The 18751-nt window shown below is 44.1% G+C and overlaps 1 protein-coding gene across 2 annotated transcripts in view; it reads right to left on the bottom strand.

Annotated features, from left to right (window-relative positions):
* ADAMTS3 (ADAM metallopeptidase with thrombospondin type 1 motif 3) overlaps positions 1–3672 on the bottom strand; it is a gene marked incomplete at both ends in the record, with an annotated part of 217544 nt that extends 213872 nt beyond the window's left edge. For both annotated transcript variants that reach the window (XM_080920591.1, XM_080920590.1), the window contains 2 exons: positions 2344–2371; positions 3604–3672. In XM_080920591.1, the coding sequence (XP_080776717.1) occupies positions 2344–2371; positions 3604–3672 (97 nt within the window). The remainder of the gene's footprint in view (positions 1–2343; positions 2372–3603) is intronic.
* Between the last annotated feature and the right edge of the window lie 15079 nt (positions 3673–18751).

The raw sequence follows: 18751 nt of genomic DNA on the forward strand, positions 1-18751 counted from the left end.
GTCAATCACCACAAAACTAATGTCTCCTCTTAGGCAGTTTGCAGCCGCCACCATTCTCCCTTCTGTTCTGCCCTTGCTACTTAAAACCAAACATGGGGAGGAGCCTCCACAACACTGGAGCCCTGAATAAGATGTTAACACACGCATGCTGCAGGCTGCATGCTGCAGGTATAAATGGCTCACAGCTCCATGGTGTTACAAAAGTGAGGCAGACTCAATAGAAAATACATAGCTTTGGACTTTGATCCTTCTCAGGACAGCACCAAGAGAACTAACCCTCTCACACTGCGGGCAGCAGTAACCAGAAGTAACCAGACGCAGCAGCTATGGACAACATCTCCCACCAACAGCCATGCCCAGGAGCTACAGAACCAGATTATTCCACCCTCTAAGCTGAGTGTGTTAAATGCATTTTTGACTCAGTATTTCCAATTCATGATGGGTCTATGAAACATAATCTCACCCTAAGTCAAAGGGCCATTAGTACAAAGCTCTGGACCTGGATACTGGTTTCACCCATTGGACCTTGCTGTACGCTGCAGCAGGTGGTAAAGTACGCTGCAGCAGGTGGTAACTGTAGCTGTAACAAAGGTTTCTCAAGCTTCGAGTTCTTTGTCTCTGTAGCAGACACACCTAACCCAATCTGAAACTGTGAGCATCGGATGATCAGGGCACAGCAAGCAATTAACACCAGACCTGGAGTTTAACAGTGTTCAGCAACCCGTAACCAAGTTTGCAGTAGTAGAGATAACTTTTCTCTTAAAAAAAAAAAAAAAAGCTTCACAGCCTAGTGTGATAGCACGCACCTCTAACCCTAGCACTTAGATAAGAAGTTACAGGGCATCCTTGCCCGCAGACTGATTCCAAGCCAGCCTGCACTATTTCAGATGATCACTTCAGAAATAAGTTCCTCATAAGGAATCTAAAACTGAGATTACCTTTTAAAGTAATTTCAATAAAATGTGTATGGTTTGAATAGGAATACCCCCCAACAGGCTCATATGCCTGAATACGCTCTGTTCCTAGCTGGTAGAACTGTTTGGAAAAGATTAGGAGATGGGCATTTTGGAGGAGGGGTGTTTTGGAGAAAGTTTTTATTTATTTATTTATTTTAGGGTGGGCTTTTGTTTCAAAAGACTCATGCCATTTCAAGTTTAGTCCATCTCTTCCTTGTGCTTGTGTCTCATGATGTGAGCTCTCAGCCACTGCCCCAGCGTCATGCCTGCCTACCCTGCCCTGCCTGCCTAATGCCATGGTTTGATTATGATGATACTGGTCTCTAACCCTCTGAAGCTATAAGCCTGAAACTCTTAAGTTGCCTGGTTCCTGGTGTCTCTTCACAGCAACTAAGATGTATCTAAAGCAGAGGTTAGGAGCATGGGGTGCTCTTTTAGGATACCTAAACAGCAACTGAGACGTATCTAAAGCGGTGGTTAGGAGTATGGGATGATCTTTCAGGATACCTAAGTTCAATTCACAGTACCCAGTGAATGAACTGTATAGTGGTGGTGGCTAACAACCATCTCTAAGTGCAGTTCTAGGGGGTCTGACTCCCTCTTCTGGCTTCCCTGGGCACTGCACACACATAAACATACAAGCAGGCTATACACATTAAACAATGTTTAGTATGTGTATTTTAAGAATGGTGATTACACCCTGGCTTTCCAATGCAAGCATTCAAAACAAACAATACGTTATGAAAAACTTCAAGAAATGATTGGTGTCTTTGAGGTGACCTCTTACAAATCACATACTCTGAACTTCACTTTCCTTACTCATAAAATGGGAGTAATAGCCACGCCACCCCACCCCCAGCACCAGGTACAAAAGGCCTTAACAGTATCTTGCATATTCGAAGATTATTATTTCCAAGCACATGGAATAAGTCCCCCAAGAGTGTAGACAAAGCAACCTTAAGATAAAACAACAAACAACAAAAACAAGTGTGAATTTTCTCCTCTTCTTTTTTCCTTCTTCCGAGCATTCCGACGACTGTCTTCAGTTATAACTAAACGTGTTTCACCTGATGTTACACAGGTTGATGGTCTAACTTGACACATGTCTGATGTTCCAGCCCCACTATTATCCCCAGTGCATACGAGCAGCATGCACCAAAATCAGTTAGAAATTAATGCTCAGGAACTGGGGGGGTACTGACACCCCTATAATCTAGCCTACGGAACACAGGCCCCACCCACGGAAAGCATAAGAGTAGAAATGATCACAGACTTTCCATCATTTTGATCACTAATTAGAAAACTTTGGGAAACAATCCCTTCACTTGGCTTACTTTGTTCTGGGCTCACGGCTAGGATAAGAGTGACATCTGAGAAGGAGGCTTACCTATTTGCACCACTTCTTCAGTACCAGCCTGGAAAGGAGGGGTGGGGAATAAGAAAAAGAAACAGTTACTGGGTTTCATCTTATCACGCTGTGCGGTTATTTCTAGCATCAGTGCTTTTCGGGAACTGGCTAATCAGGAGACCCAGAGACTGGAACTGCTGCCTGAAGGCTCGCCCTTAGTTCCTAGAAGGCTCTTGTGACAGGAACAGGAGCCGATTCTATGGCTAGATCAGAAAGGGACTTGTTTGCCAGCTTTAATCTTAGTATCTGTGAAGCGAGTAAAATAGTGACTCAATGGCCTCTTCGGAAAACTCCAATATTAGGTCACGATTCAGGAAGGGGGGGGGGGGAATCTACATTTCACCAGGTGAGAAGCGCGGCCTGAATCCTAAGAATCAGCTGATTGAACACCCCACCCTTAAAGTCCTGTGGTCAGACCAAGCAAACCAGGGAGGCTACACAGAAGAAAAGAAAAAAAAAAGCACTGAGAGCCCACCGCTCCAATGTGGATGTGATTTACTACAAAAGGCTCCCCAGCCTGAGCCTCCTTCAAGGGCTCTTCTGAGAACATCAGCTTCACCTTGAGTTTCCACGGGGTGGGGGCAGGGCCGAAAGGCACCAGAGCTGCACTCAATTTAGCTTTAAAAAGAGGAGGAGTTGTGGGGAGGGGGAGGGGAAGAGGCGGCAGCCGCCTAGGGCTCTGGCTGCCCGCGGAAAAGGCAAGGGCAGGAAACGTCCCAGGCCCTCCCCAACTGTCAAACTGCAGCCCAGCCGCGGTCCTCCCAGGACACGTGTCTGCTGGGTAGCTCCGGGTCCTGCCAGGGGACTTCTTGAAACCTCTCGTCCCAGGCTGCCCGCAGGAACAGGGAGTCAGGAGGAGGGAAAAACCTGTGGGCTCTGGGACCAGAGCGCCCGGAGCACCCTCGCGCAAAGCGGAGACAGCCTGATGGCACCGCTAGGGTGAGATCTGGCAGCAGTCTCACACCTGGACCGCTTTTAGCCGCCGCGGGCTAAGGAATCCCCAAGTGTGATGACCCCGGGCTCCCGAGGGGAGGGTTGTCCAAACTCCGGTGCAGTGAGCCCCCCAGGCCCCAGCCGCGTGCAGAGCCCGGCCCTCCACGCGCCGCCTTCGGGAACGCAGAAGATGCCCCAGAAGGGTGCCAGGGGGAGGAAGGGAGAGTGAAAGGGATGGAGGGGAAGAACTCTGTCGGGAAAAGGCTGGGTTTGAGGTTTTTTTTATTATTATTATTTTCCACTTACTTGTCCATCAGCTGATGTCCTAACCTCTACCAGAGAGGTTGCTATCAACCAAAGTGACAGGAACACCATCACGAGTCGAGTGCACTTCGCAACTACTGGGCAAAGCAGCTACCCCAGCGCAAAGCACCCCCAAATAAGTTTCCTTTAAAAAGCGCAAAGAAAATGGAAGAAGGGATGGGGGGCGTGCAGAGCTTTAAAAAAAAAAATTATCTTGGGCTTTGCTCAATGAAAAGGCAACCTGAGCTGTGAGCCTGGCCCGGTGCCCTGTGGTCCTTTCCACTTCACCTCCTCACCCTGTCCTCCCAAGCCGACTGTGAGGGAGCCAGAGGTGCTGCGAGCCGGGCAGAGGCTGACCCGAGCGGGGGAAGGGACCGGGGCGTCCCACGGCTGCTTTTGCGAGGCTCTCCGAGCACCGTGAGCCGCCGAGGCTAAGCACGGAGACGGCTCGCGTCCCGGGAGCGCAGCGGCGGGGAGAAGTGGGAGCCGGAGCCCAGCGAGCCGGAGAAAGAGGCAGCGCGAGCCCTGGAGCCTCCGCCGCACACGCAGTGGGGGCGGGAGGACGAGGGGAGGAGGCGGCCGCCTAGGAGGAGGGAGGAGTGGGCCGCTCGCCCGCTCCGGTTGCTCGCGGGCCCCGGGCCGTCTGCTCTCTGCCCCCGACCCGCCGGGCGCTAATAAGGCGACCGAGTCACCTCCTCCCTCCTCCGGGCGGCCCCTCCCGCAGCGCCCACGTCACGCGGGGGCCCGTGCCCCCGGCGCAGGGTCAGGACTCGCACGGTCCCGGGGGCAACGAAAGCGCCGCCTGGACCCCGCATCCCCTTGGTCTCCGTGACGGGACGAGGGGCGGGGAGGGTCCCAGGCGCGCCTCCCAGCCGGACTGGAGGAGGGAGGGGGAGGGCCTGCTCTCCAGACCTGGACTGGAGGAAATCACCTCCTCCAGCCTTTCTGGTCCACACCCCACCCCCCACCCACCCAGGCGGAGGAAAGTCTCCAAAGCCCAAGGACCCAAGGACGCGGGGGAGTTTCCCCTCCCGACACTCACCCCCTCCCACGCTTGCATGGGCGGGGGGGGGGGGGGCGCTCTCAGCAAAGCTCTTGTTTATGCTTTATTCGTTTATATTAGTTTTCAAAGATACCGGGTTCCCTTTCTTGACTTGACTCAACCGGATGTTTCCGTTTATCACTAGAGTACACAGGCCTCAGGGGCTCTTGCTTACACCCAGAAGTTATCTAGTGGCTTCTGCGGTTTGCAGTTTTCTGGGACGAAAAGGACAGTGACCTGGGGTTGCTGGAAACCCAGACCTACCTCACAGGGGTAGACCAGGGTGGCCTTAGCTGGGAGGGGGTCGGCAAGGAGGGAGTTCTCCTGTCCTGAAAGACCGACCACCCTCCCCCAGGACCAGACCAGAGAGTTATGAGGCTCATGCTGAGGTGAAACTTTCAAGGCTTCAACTGGAAATAGAGAAGTGGAGTCAGGTTCTGCCTGGGCAATCCTGTCCAGGTGGAGTTAATTTTACTATACAACTTCATAAATTGTTTATTCCTAGAGAGCTAAATGGAAGGCCATACTCAGGTTTCTACATAGGCAGTGCGGTCATTGCTGTGTTGGCTGTCTTGTCAAAATCCTGTAAGGAGGACATTTGCTGGACCAAATGGGGCACACCTCATCTAGCAACACAGTGTATTAGGTTAATTAGTTAATTATTGCTTAGAAATAGGATTAGATCCTCAAGACTGAAGAACCTCTAAATTGACTTTCCCCCTTTAACTCCAGCCTACAGCATTGTGGGCTGTCCTCCACTTGAGGTCCAGGGATGAATTTTCTATCTGTTAAAGCAAGTAAGTCTCAGCATTGCATTAAATTATAAATGTGACCATTGTAAAGAGGCAGGTAAAGGGATAGTGGGGAACAAACAGAGGTGGGTTCTAGAAGCCTTCCCTGTCCCAACAGCTATCTAAGCTTTGCCAAGTCCCAGAACTCCGTTTTTGTTTCTTCCCTTTGAGGTATTTCCACTCTGAAGCTCTCTGATCTGAGGCGCTAACAGATAATGTTATTGCCCATGTCTGTGTCTGTTCACACAAGGCTGGGACGTTTGTCTCACACGGAAAGCCTTTTTCACAAGGCAAGCAATAGGGAACTTTCAGGAAAATGTGCTTCAGAACGTCTGGCCTTGACTTTGTGTGTGTGTGTGTGTGTGTGTGTGTGTGTGTGTGTGTGTGTGTGTGTGTGTGTCTAGCTCATTTGAAATTCCATTATTTGGTTTTGCCTGTTCTGCCTAAAACAACTCTGGTATTTTCTGTCTGTTCATTTTTCTTTTCTCTAAGCTCTGTTTGGGACTCCCTTGATTTCACAACCTCCTGAGTCATGAATGACCCTCACTCTGACAACTGTAATTTCAGCTCACCACAAGGTCTTTGTTTAGCTGATTCTAAGGTGAGTTCACATTAACAAGGTTCTCCCAACACAATGCAAGGCAGAGCTTCACAAACTATTCCCTGGTTGGTTGGTGTGTGTGTGTGTGTGTGTGTGTGTGTGTGTGTGTGTGTGTGTATGTATGTGTATGGTGAGAATCTATCAGTCAACTAAAGTTTGTGAAATAAGCATAAAAAGAAAATGAATAGTTTTTGCATTTCTCACTTCCTAGGGACATCATAAAAATCACATAGCTTTATTGTGAACTGCCTAGCATGTTAGCATGTTATTTAGAACATGGTAAGGTCTTACATGTTACACACATGCTACATTCAGTAGCAGGAGGGCATGTGTACAGATGGTTTACTGACATTCCTGAATTGCTGTCACAAACTGGCCCCTCCCTCCAGCCAGCCTGAAATTAGCCCTTTCCCCTTCAGGAGTCTCAGCCTTAGCTGTAACATTGGTTCTCACACATTGTCCCGTCCAAGGAGACAAGAGCATGGTATATGGGAGGCCATATATTTAAAACACAAAAGTACTAAGCACTTAGAAATATGGTTTCTTTCAAAATGTATTTGTCATTTATGAATAATTTCAACAGTTACCCTATGCCTCACCAATATTTAGCATAATCTCCATCCAATGGTGGATCCAGAATGCTTTGCTATACTCTCCAAGCAGAAGTGAGCTAATTTACTCTGACTAGTTTGAAGCTGTATGTGGGAACTTGAGATTTTTGACAGCTGTTTGTTTTGTTACTTATTCGTGTTACATCCTGCTCACTACCCCCTTACCAGACATCTGCTCCTACACCCTTCTCTCCATGCCCCCCTCTTCACCTTTGAGTCAGTGGGGGCCTCCTGTGCATCCTTTCCACACCCTAGCACGTAAGTCCCTATGAGGCTAGGTGCATGCTCTCTCACTGAGGCCACACAGACAGCCCAGCTAGAACATATCTCATGGCAGGCAGCAGCTTTTGGGACAGCCCCCACTCCAGTTGTTGGGAGACCCAAGTAAAGACCAAGCTGCACATGGGCTACATTTGTGCAGGAGGCCTAGGTCCAGTCCCGTATCCTTTGGTGCTTCAGTCTCTGAGTTGACTCTGTTGGTCTGTCTATGGAGTTCCTTTCCCCTTCAGGACCCTCAGTCCTTCCTCTTATGCATCCATAAGAGTCCACAAACACCATCCACTATTTGGCTGTGGGTATCTACATCTGTCTGAGTCAGCTACTTGGTGAAGCCTCTCAGAGCACTGCCATGGTAGACTTCTGTCTACAAGCATAGCCAAGTATCATTAATAGTGTCAGGAATTGATGCTTGACCATGGGATGGGCCAGTTACTGGTTGGCCATTCCCTCAGGCTCTGCACCATCTCCTGTTCCTGCATTTCTTGTACACAGGATAAATGTTAGGTTGAAAGTTTGTGGGTGGGTCGGTTTCCCTATAACTCCACTGGGGTTCCTGCCGGTCTTAATTGCCATCCCCTGTGCTAATTAGTTTTAATCACCAGTTTGACACAATCTAAAGTCACCTGGGAAGAGGGATCATCTTGATAAAGTGGTTCATGGGGGTTCGTTGGGGAGCTCTTTGCATTGTGTCAATTGATATGGGAAGACACAGTCCACTGTGGGCGGCACCAGTCCCTAGGTATGCTCCTGGACTTTCTAAGGGGTGAGGAAGGTATGCTGAGAAGCAAACGTGTGGATGCATTTCTCTCTGCTCTTAACTATGGATGTGATATGACTAGTTGTTTAAGTTCCTGCCACCTTTACTTTCCTGCTAGGATGGACTTTAAACTGAATGTGGGAACTAAAATAAACCCTTCTCTTCTAAGTTGCTTTTTGTCAGATACTTTGTATGGAAATGGAAATAAAAAGTAAACAACTCTTTAAATTTTAAACTGCAAGATGAACAGATGTACCATTTCTCCTTTATCTCTCCTTTTTATTCTCAAGATCTTAGTCACCCATAATCAACCCCAACTTCGAAACACTAAGCAGAGATTCCAGAAAAGAACAACTATACACTTCAAATAATTCTAATACAGTTTATTGCTATAGCCGCTGTAACTTGTCATTACTAGTTTCCCACTATACCTAGTTTGTGTTCCCACAACACACAATTTATAATTCATGATTTCTTTGGTGTTTTGTTTTTTTGACTTCTGGCTATGGACTTGCCACACACTTTTATTATATTCAATATAATATTATGATAATAATTATTATATATTGCCAATCAATAATCATTAGATGCCTCATAGTTTTGATCAAAGAAGTTTATAAATTTATGTCTGGCGTCTATAAATTCCAAGTTCCCCGGGCCCTGATTCACTTTCTGCTTTATTCAGTTCCCATCACCAGCACCCAACAGTTTTTATCATGAGGCACATCCCTTTCCAACTGAGGAACTCTACTCCAGGTCCTAGCACAGAGGGGTGCTAGAGTAGGTGCATGGGGCTCCCCACTACAGGCACAGGAAAGCTGTGCTCACCTGAGATCACACTCTGCCTCCTGCATCCCTTGCATCAGGAGAACACAGAGATGACAACAACCCCCCCACATCCACCCTCATTCTTCTTTCTTCTCTGACTAATAAAATACTTCTCACTCGTGAATCAGTGTGCAGTATGTGTACACTGCAACAAATACGTATTTCTGACGGAGGCATTACTTGGTATTGGTTAGTCGTTAGGATGCTGAACCGCCTACATAGGGGCAGACTCCTAGAATATCGCACATCATGGCAGGATGTTTGCTGAGTGAATGGGTAGCTCTCAACTTTTTCTACTAAACAGAGTAAAATGAGTAGTGTGTTTGCTCTAGTACAAATGGCTGAGCTACATCCAATCTGCTTCTCTTCTATACATTTTCAAAAGTTAATTTGAAAAATCTAGAAATCAAAATTCAGGAACATTCATGAGCACCGTAATCAAGAAACTTCCAGTGGAAATCTCTGTAACGTCATCAGCTCATGCTCTGGCTGGCCATTGAGCAACGCTTCCCTGAGGTCTTTTCCTTAGAGGAAAACAGTATCTTGGGAGGATAAATTTGAGTGTCTTAGATTTCTTAATCGCTTGCTTTTAGAATAATTCCACAAAGGAGTAAGTCCAGAGAGAAGTTCATTCCCCATGTCCTTGACTTTCCTTACCCTCCACCTTCTTTTTTGAGTTGGAATTATTTCTTGCACCCAGAGCTATGATTGGCACCAAACGTTTCCCTCCTTCCTTGATAAGGTTTTCTATAACAATTAAAATCTCTAGCTATTCATGTCTATGCGTCCATTATAGGAATGGGTATTGCTATCTATCTGCTTTCTGTTTTTATAGTCTTTCTGTTTCTTTAAGCCTTCTAAATGGCTTTTTATTTTCTTGGAGATTCTGGATGGTAATGGAAGATCACAGTCATCTTACAGCCTTGGTTTAAAAAGAAACAAGAAAGTAATTAAAATCTAAAAATCCTTCAAACGTTTGTTGAAAGAGCCACTGTCTAATTGCCATAAACTATGTTAATGGAGAGGCATTTAAATTATTGTCAGATTACTCGGATTGATGTCATGGTTTTCCCAGTGGTTCAAGGAACTCTAATAGAGTAGAAAGCTGGCGATTACAGAGGTATATTTAGAACAATTAACGAGTATTTATATTCCCTTAGAGAGGCATGGATTCAGTCAGAGACACGGCTTAGGACCTTCCACATATTAGATCCACAGGTATAAGATAAATAATATGTCAATCACCAGCTCCAAATAACTGACTATATTCAAACCTGCATGCCTTCTTCCTCTCATGTAGCTCTCAAGTCAACACTGTATTCTCTGAGGTATCCCATTCGGGAGATAACTCAAAAGCTCCAAACCTTTACATTATCCGCCACAGAAACTACAAGAGAAACCACAACTTTCCATTGGATTCGAGGAACTTAATTAAAAGTGAGAAAAATCTCTCAGCCATCATTGCTTTTACAATAGGTAGGTGTGGGTTAGCACAAGTCAGAAATGCAATCAAGTGTTCTAAACACATAAATAAAGTCAAAACAAGGTGACAGGGTTTGGGAGGGCTTGTGAAAAGTACAGTTCAAATGGTCATTTCATGGAGGGGCTGTTTCTGTTTAGCAGTGCCAACAGGGTAATGAAATTTCCTATGGGTTTCTGAGACTATAATAAAGACAGCTCTTCAGGCTGTCAGAAGACAGACAGGAATCTTCAGGGGATTCGCCCAACAACTGTATACAATACAGCACAGTTCTGCATGAGACACCCTGTGTCACACAGCAGCCACTGAAATCACATGTAAGAGGCGACATCTTAATCACCTTGCCAAAGCCTCATCTATCCAAAGTTTTCCTAAATCTCTGAAGAGTTTGTTGCTTTTATTGTTATTGTTGTTGTTAGTTTAACTTACTAAAACCATAACTATATCTCATTGAGCCATCCCCAATTTTTTTTCATAAAAAAAGCTTCCACATAAGATCAGTCCTTCAGTTCTTAGGACATTATTATAAGCCTCTCTTAGGACGGCAATGAACTTTTCCCAGATTAGGACTCGGCGCAATTAGCGTAGAGGAGATGGGCAGCCCAAAACAATCCACTGAAGAAAAATAAAATCAGTTACAAAATCAACTGTCAGTCCTGGACCATGTCTTCTGAGAAAATAACCCACAATCTTAACATCTAGCATTTTAGAAAAACAGAACAAACCAAAAATCAAAACCTGGACCATGTGATCTAGAATGTTCCCCATTTTTAATCTGTGCTGATTCTCAGCAATCTTTCTCTTCAGTTGCCTAATGGCAAAGGGTCACTTACAATAAGGAACTAAATAAAATCTCTAAGGGTTATGTTTAGAGTCTGTGAATTCTGTTATCTATTGTCACACTAAACAAAGAATGCCAGAGCTACCCCCCATCTGGCAAACAGTATAGTAATTGCTTGGTAGAGAAGCTTTTAAGCCAACAGGGGTGATGTATAGAAAATAACTTATTCTCTTGTTTGACTCGCTTTTATCAAGAACTCCCACTATCTACAGAACTCCTGCATTTACTATTTATTTATGTACGTAATGCCCACCTATAAACTCCAGTTAACCCTCAGATTGTTACTTTGATCACTCAAAAAGAGTTCCAGTGTTTGAACCGGTGGCCTGCTTTGTGACACTCATCCTGAAAACATGCCACCATTTACTGTATGGTTTTCTTCCTCCCATTAGAGGGAAAACTAGAAGCATAAGAACAGTTGAGCCTGTAGGGGCTCCTGTGTAAAAGCTCCTTTGGAGCTCCAAGCAATTCCAATCCCACCAGCAAGCCTGTGTGCTGTTTTACCCTACAATGCATGCAGATTTGGGTGTAGTGAGCTGGGGGTTAATTCCAACAAGTTCCCAAGTAGGATAGATGTCTCTGTTCCTCAGAAAACACTTTGAGTGGCAGGACCAGAGGATGTACTTATTCACAGATAATTGCAGAAAATAGGAACCACCTGACATTTTTAAGAGTCAAGCATGAACTGCTTAGAATAACAGCTAATGTTTTCCCCGGTCTCTTACTAAATACCCATGAGATGTGATCAGCATAAAGTTCAGCACTGTGAAGAAATGAGTCTGGAAGAGCATCTCTGATGTTATTTAAAAAACTGTACTTTTTTGTTGGTTTTTTTTTTTTTTTTTTTTTTTTAGTTTTTGAGTCACTGAGCTGTGTATGTTTTTACACTGTGAACACTTTATAAGTTGTTAATTATTAATTTTTAAAAAAAAAGAACATCATAGTCTGCAATCTACAATTCCTTCAAGAATGTTTGTTGCTGAAAGGACAAAATGGTGCACGCTGGCAGGTGCTGCAGTTTCGAGCTGCTTCGGTGGTAAGTGCCACTGACTCCAGCGCTAAGCTACAAGCTGCTGTCCATCCATTAGCGGTGAGTTAACGCTCAAGGGACTGACTGAGGTCATTTATACAAGAAAGAGGAAATCAAAAGGACCATTTCATTGGTGCTTTTAGTGAAATAATAACCCTAAGACTCTACGTGAGTTCCATATTATGAGCGACTTAGATGAACTATAAAAGCATTTGGTTGATATACAAAGTAATTTTTTAAGATTTATTTATTTTATATATAGATTTATATATAAGTACGCTGTAGCTGTCTTCAGACACACCAGAAGAGGGCATCAGATCCCATTACAGATGGTTGTGAGTCACCACGTGGTTGCTGGGAATTGAACTCAGGACCTCTGAAAGAGCAGTCAGTGCCCTTAACCACTGAGCCATCTCTCCAGCCCCAATAAGTAACCTTTTTTTAAATTATTTTTTTATTGGATATTCTCTGTATTTACATTTCAGGCGTTATCCCCTTTCCACCAATCTCATCCCCCCACCCCCACCCATTGCCACCATGAAGGTGCTCCTTCTCCCAACCTCCCTCTCCTACCTCAGCACTACTTCCCCCCTACACTGGAAAAATAACCGTTTGCTGTACCAGATGTCCTTCTGCAGAGGAATAGATACAGAAATTGTGGTACATTTACCCAATGGAGTACTACTCAGCTATTAAAAATAATAACTTCCTGAAATTCATAGGCAAATAGATGGAACTTGAAGCTATCATCCCAAGTGAGGTAACCCAGTCACAAAAGAACACTCCTGGTATGTACTCACTGATAATTGGATACTAGCCCAAAAAGCTCTGAAAACCCAAGAAATAATTCACAGAACTTACGAAGCTCAAAGAGAAGGCAGGCCAGGAGGTGGATGCCTCAGTCCTTCTTAGAAAGGAGAACAAAACACTCACGGGAGGAAATAATGGGACAAAGAGAGAAGCAGGGATTGGAGAAAAGATCATCCAAAGATGGCCTCACCTGGGGATACACCCCATATGCAGCCACTAAACCCAAGCACTATTGCTGATGCCAACTAGTGTTTCCTGGCAGGAATCTGATATGGATGCCTCCTCAGAGGCTCTGCCAGAGCCATACTGATACAGAGGAGGATGCTTGCAGCTAACCATTGGACTGAATATGAGGACCCCAATGAAGGAGCTAGAGAAAGGACTGAAGGAGCTGAAAGGGTCTGCAACCCCATGGGAAGAACAAAATGACCAACTAACCAAACCCACCACAGCTCCCAAGGACTAAAACACCAACCAATGAGTTCACATGGAGAGACCCATGGCCCCAAGTGCATATGCAGCAGAGGATAGATATCAATGAGAGGAGAGGCCTTTGGTCCAAAGAGTAACTCTTAAGGAATTGTAACTGTTTAACCAATATTTGTAGGCAACATAGACTGACCAACTGAGCATATGTTCCAGATAGCTTTTGTTTAATTACTTTTTGATAATCATGCAATAAGGCCTCTTTAAGTCTTAGGATTTATGTATAAAAATGTACCATTAATCTGTCTGATCACACTAGAATAATGTACTTTTTTTCATCCTCTCTGAGATAGGTATAACCTTTATCAAGACCTCAATATATAGAAGACCCAACCGCCTTTGATCAGCAGATATTCATTTTGGGTTTGATGCTGGATCCAAGTTGCTTCAGGCAGCCAGAGAAATAAATGCCCTATGTATAGCATGTCCTTATTCTTTTGTCTTCCAGGAATTTAAGGGTAAGAAAGCAGCTGACTCTGGCAGAAGAGACTGATGCTACAGGTTTTCTGAAGATGTGATGGGGGAGGGGCTAGTCAGGCACTGGAGTGAGAGGGCTGCTTGGATACCTGAGGAGCCTCAGCCCAAGGTATTCACAGGCTTCACAACAATCTAGAAAAGCTTAGACACAAAGCATCTCCATGGTTACCTGCACTGCCCAAGCCTGGGGAGGCTACCCTCAGGCTTTTAACAAATGGAAGATAAATGCTAATGTGTTCACTTGAAGTGTAAAATTGGTCCTATTCCACAGTGCCCTTCAGTAGTTACTATAACAATAGGGAGCTAAGGTGGGGCTTACAGCTTTTAAAAATCAAGCATCTGTCTTGGACCGAGAATCCAGGTGTGTTTTGTCTCTTGGTGACTGTAACCACAAGCTGTCTCTTGCTTTGCACTAGGGACTGTAAGTCTCTTCAAACTGGCTAGGAAAATGGTGCCTTCTGGTTGGGTTTGGATTTCCTTGTCTGTATCACTCTTCAGACTTGGCTGGATACATATGTGAGTCACAGAATGTGTTTCTCCTCTTGTCTATCTAACACTGCTCTAGGGACATATTTCATTATTTATAAGTGTAAACGTTCATAGTTACCTCTAAGAAAATCACAATAAACCTCATTAATATGTGCAATTAATATACATGGATAGGGGAAGGAAACAAGAGAAAAAAAATAACCACCGAATGAATTTTCTAGAATTCCAGTAGTTTTGCTGATGCTATTCTTCCTCTTCCTCTTTCTCCTCCTCTCTCTTCTCCTCTTCTTCTCCCCCCTCCACTTCCTCTTTCTCTCCCTCCTTATCTGCTCTGGTTTTCTGAGGAAGAAGCCAAATTACTTAGTGCTGCAGCATACTACTTCCCTCAAACCAGTTAGGACACATTGGATTCCAGTTGTGAGAAGCATCGGTTGATTTCAGATCAGAGACACAGGTGAAAGATAAGTCTTTCTTTGGGGAAGCGGAGACTCCACCACCAACGCTGTTCATAAGGAATGATTTTCACCAAGACCTGACCACCAAGACATATCTTACTTTCTGGGTGTTTCTTTCACATGCACTTTACAGGTTGATAATGTCAACCAAGTACATAAACAGAAGTTCATTGTTCCCAAGGAAAAGGAATATGAAAATATTTGTGGCAGATTAATCTTTACCTAAACAAAAACAGTCAGAAATCTGGGCACATCTCTGTAACACAAACTATGTATCCAAGCTGTACTTGGATGGCAAGTTTGTTCTTAGGAATATTGTAGATTTACAAGACTACGTAAGTAAGTAAATTGCTAAATACCCTCTCCTTAATGTCTGCAATTTTAAATGTGAAATATTGGGCTGGGGGGGGGGCAAAGGGTCTTGTAGCATAAGCAGAGGGCCTGGAGTTTGGATTCCAGAGCTTGTGTGAAGTTAAACATGAGCTCAGCTCTGTCAACCCTGCTGCTCCTACAGCAGAAGGGGACATGTGTATAGAGTCCCCCACAGAACATCGAGGGCCAGCCAGCCTGGCAGATGAGGTAGCAACCAAACAAACTGTACTGAGGTGGAGAGTGAGAGAGCTACACCCTAGGTCCTCTGGCCCCACACTCATGCATCTGGATACAGACATATTAGCATGTTCATGTGCTCATATATATGAATGTGTGAGGATATGCACCAACCACACACACACACACACACACACACACACACACACACACACACACTTAAAAAAAACTTGTTTTAATCAGAGAAAACTAAGAATGACCAAAATGCCCATGTGTATAAGAGTGAGCCATCTCAAGCAGTTTTCTGAAATGTGTTAATGTCAGTAAAACATTCCGAATGGCCACAGTGCTGTGAGAATACAGCTCCTTTCTAGTCAGGGAGCCTGGGAAAACAAAACAATGACCTTATACACCATGTGAAGCACGGGCTGATCCACTGGCTAAGTAATAAAAATATCCGGGTATGCAGCATCAATTTGTCTCAATGAATAGAGCTTTCAGGAAAGCCGTGAGAACTGTGAAGATAGCATCTAGTCCAAACCCACTTTCTCCCAGTCCCCTTTGGAGCACATGTATTTCCCAGTCCTACCAGCTACCTCCCCCCATGCAGAAAAGAGGGTCATATGAAGTCTTATCTTTGTTAGTTAACTACACTTGAAATCCATTCACCAAATAATGAGGTCACGTGTGTAGTGTATTCTTATTTTTAAATGTATATGGAATATTATATAAACACACACATATGCACATGCAGTAATATAATACCATGCTAACACATTTATATATTATGTTCATAAGTTTGTCTTAGGTTTAATATTGCTGTGATGAAATACCATGAACAGAAGCAACTTGGGAAGGACAGGAGGGTTTATTTGGATCACATGTAGTTGGGAACTGGTTCTAACGCTTTGCCTTATTTTGGTTCCCAAAAGCTGGACTTCCAGACCTGAGCCCCCACCCCCAACTGGCTTCAACTGATAAAAAGAATCTCCATACAGCCAATGGCTGTGCAGGGAGATGGGGAGGGACTTTTAGATTACTTGGGCAAGGGATGGGGAGAGGAAGGAAGAGAAGAATCGCCATGACTCAAAGGGAGAGGGATCAGATTTAAGAGTTGCAGGAGAGAAAACATCCTACAGTGTGGGGAGAAAGAGAATGCTGTCCTATGGGGATGCCGGGGAACTGCCCAGAAGGTAAAGATAAAATATAGATTTGGAAGATGTTAAGCCAAGGATTACCAGAGGGAAGTGTGTGCTAGTCACGGTGAGGGTTAAAAGTGCCCAACCATTGAGCTAGTCATTGAGCTAGTCACTACATTGCCAAAATTAGCTGTCTGGTGTGTGTGTGTGTGTGTGTGTGTGTGTGTGTGTGTGTGTGTGTGTGTGTGTGTGTACAGCACTTGCTTTACTCTCCAGGAGCCAAAGCAGTTTAACTAGTACACTGCTACAGGTCCTGATCACAATTCATTGAGGGAAGATGAAGTGGGGATTCAGCTCCACCTGGAACCTGTAGGCAGGAGCTGATAAAAGTGCAAAGGCCATGGAGAAATGCTGTTTACTGACTTGCTCCTCGTGGCTTGCTCAACCTGCTTTCTTATAACACCCAGGACCACCAGTCCAGGGCTGACACCATTTACAATAGGCTGATTAATTGATTATTAATCACCAATTAATAAAATGCCCTACAAGCTTGCCTACAACCTGATTTTTTAAAGACACTTTCTCAATTGAAATGCCCTCCTCTAGGGTAACCCTGAGGTGTGTCAAATTGCAAAAAAAAAAAAAAAAAAAAAAAAAAAAATCAAAGAAAAATACCTACCTCAAGAAATCCCAGTGCTATAATAACCAAAGTTAAATAGACAGTAATTTACATTGCTATCCCCTCACAGTATAGCATCGCATACCTAAGAATACAGCAAGACACATAATGTGTGTGTACATACACAAGAGAGAGGCGAAGGGAGCTTCTAGCATTTGCGCTTTGATCTCCGTAGCATTCAAATAATATTGAGATGCCTTCCAGGATTCACTTGTGCGGGGGAGCTTGAAACCATCTTAGCTATAAATACTTCAAAACGAGCAAACATATGAACCAAAAGAACAAGAATGAGGGAGGCAAGCAGAGAAGACAAAAGGAAGAGTAGGAACCTCACCCCTCACTACATCAGCACAAGAAAAGTAGCAATTACTTGTAAAGAATTCTATCACTACACAATTCAAGAACACACTTACATCCTATCATGGGATTTTTTTTTTTTTCTACCTAATTTTTGGGAACCTTTGAGCATTTTTGCCCTAGATCCACTTCTGATTTTTAAAATTGTTTTTACTGGGTCTCTGTAGTGAGCAGTGGACATTAAAGAACACCTGTATGGAATCTAAATGGGTTCCACGTAAAAACTGGGTCTCTGGGCTTATCAAGTTCTTTACCCACTGAACCATCTTGCCAGCCCAACTTTTAAAGCCTTATTTTTACTTTTGTTGCAATTACAAATTATGATTCCATTTGTGGTTCTGTTGTTATTGTGAATTCAATATTTTCCTCTTATTTTTTTTTAGCTGGTTAAACCCAGAGCAGGGTGTGGCTCTATCTTACATCCCAGTGGCTCTACTCCTTTGTCTGTATCCCATCTGGTCCAGAAGGAGTGCTTACAATGGCAACACTGGCATTTCAGTCTTTCCCCTGTGCAGGGTTGAGTGAGAAGCCTGCCTCAAAAATTCTCAGCACTAAGTCATTCTCACTTCCTGGTACAATTCCTTCTCAATAAAATCCTGTTGTATTAAATTTGCCAGTCTCTAATTTAGGATGGTCATATTGTCCTACAGGAGGGGGAAGTGTGATACTTTGCCCTTGTCCAGTGCAGTTATATAGATTCTGTTCACTGAGCTGGAAGGTTTCATTACCTCTTCCCATTCTTTCTTATATGAAAGCTTGTTTTTGTTTGTTTGTTTGTTTGTTTGTTTTTTTAATTCACCTGCAAAACAATTTGAACTGAAGTCTTAAAGAACAACATGTAATTTTAATTGTTTCTTTGATCACCAACTAAAATAATCTTTTCAGTTATTAAATATACCTTACTAATTTATATTTCATCTAAGATAGCACGTCACTGACATTTTTACTGCTATTAATGTAGTGCTAAGTAATAACTGCTTATGTTTTAAAATTATAGCCGTTGTCTTCTAACTCTTTTTTGTTGCTTTTAGCTGGATTTACTAGCATTTAGTGTTTCTTTTATACTTTTTAAAGGACAATCTTTTAGCTTTTCTGATAGTGTATAGATCTTTAAGTCTGCAGTTTATGTGGCGAAGTGAATGTGGTTTGTCCCCTCCAAAACGCATTAAATCTTGTCCCAGTGTAGCCACAGTGAGGGACAACAAACTGTGCGACAAGCTTAGGTCCGGGAGCACTGGGTGCCTCTCTGGAGGGGGACTGCTGGAGTCACTGTAGGAGTAGGCTGTTACAAGGCCAGGCCACACCTCATCTTTTTCCTTTCCGTATATGTCAGGCATTGTCTGTACTAAACTTTTTATAAGAGCTTTACCAGATGTAGTGGTAGATCCTGGGCTTCCATCCTATAGCTAAAACTGAGCAAAATACTGTCCTTTCCCATTATAAATCACTT

The sequence above is a fragment of the Micromys minutus genome, assembly GCF_963924665.1.
Source record: "Micromys minutus genome assembly, chromosome: 1".
In the NCBI taxonomy this organism is placed as follows: domain Eukaryota; kingdom Metazoa; phylum Chordata; class Mammalia; order Rodentia; family Muridae; genus Micromys; species Micromys minutus.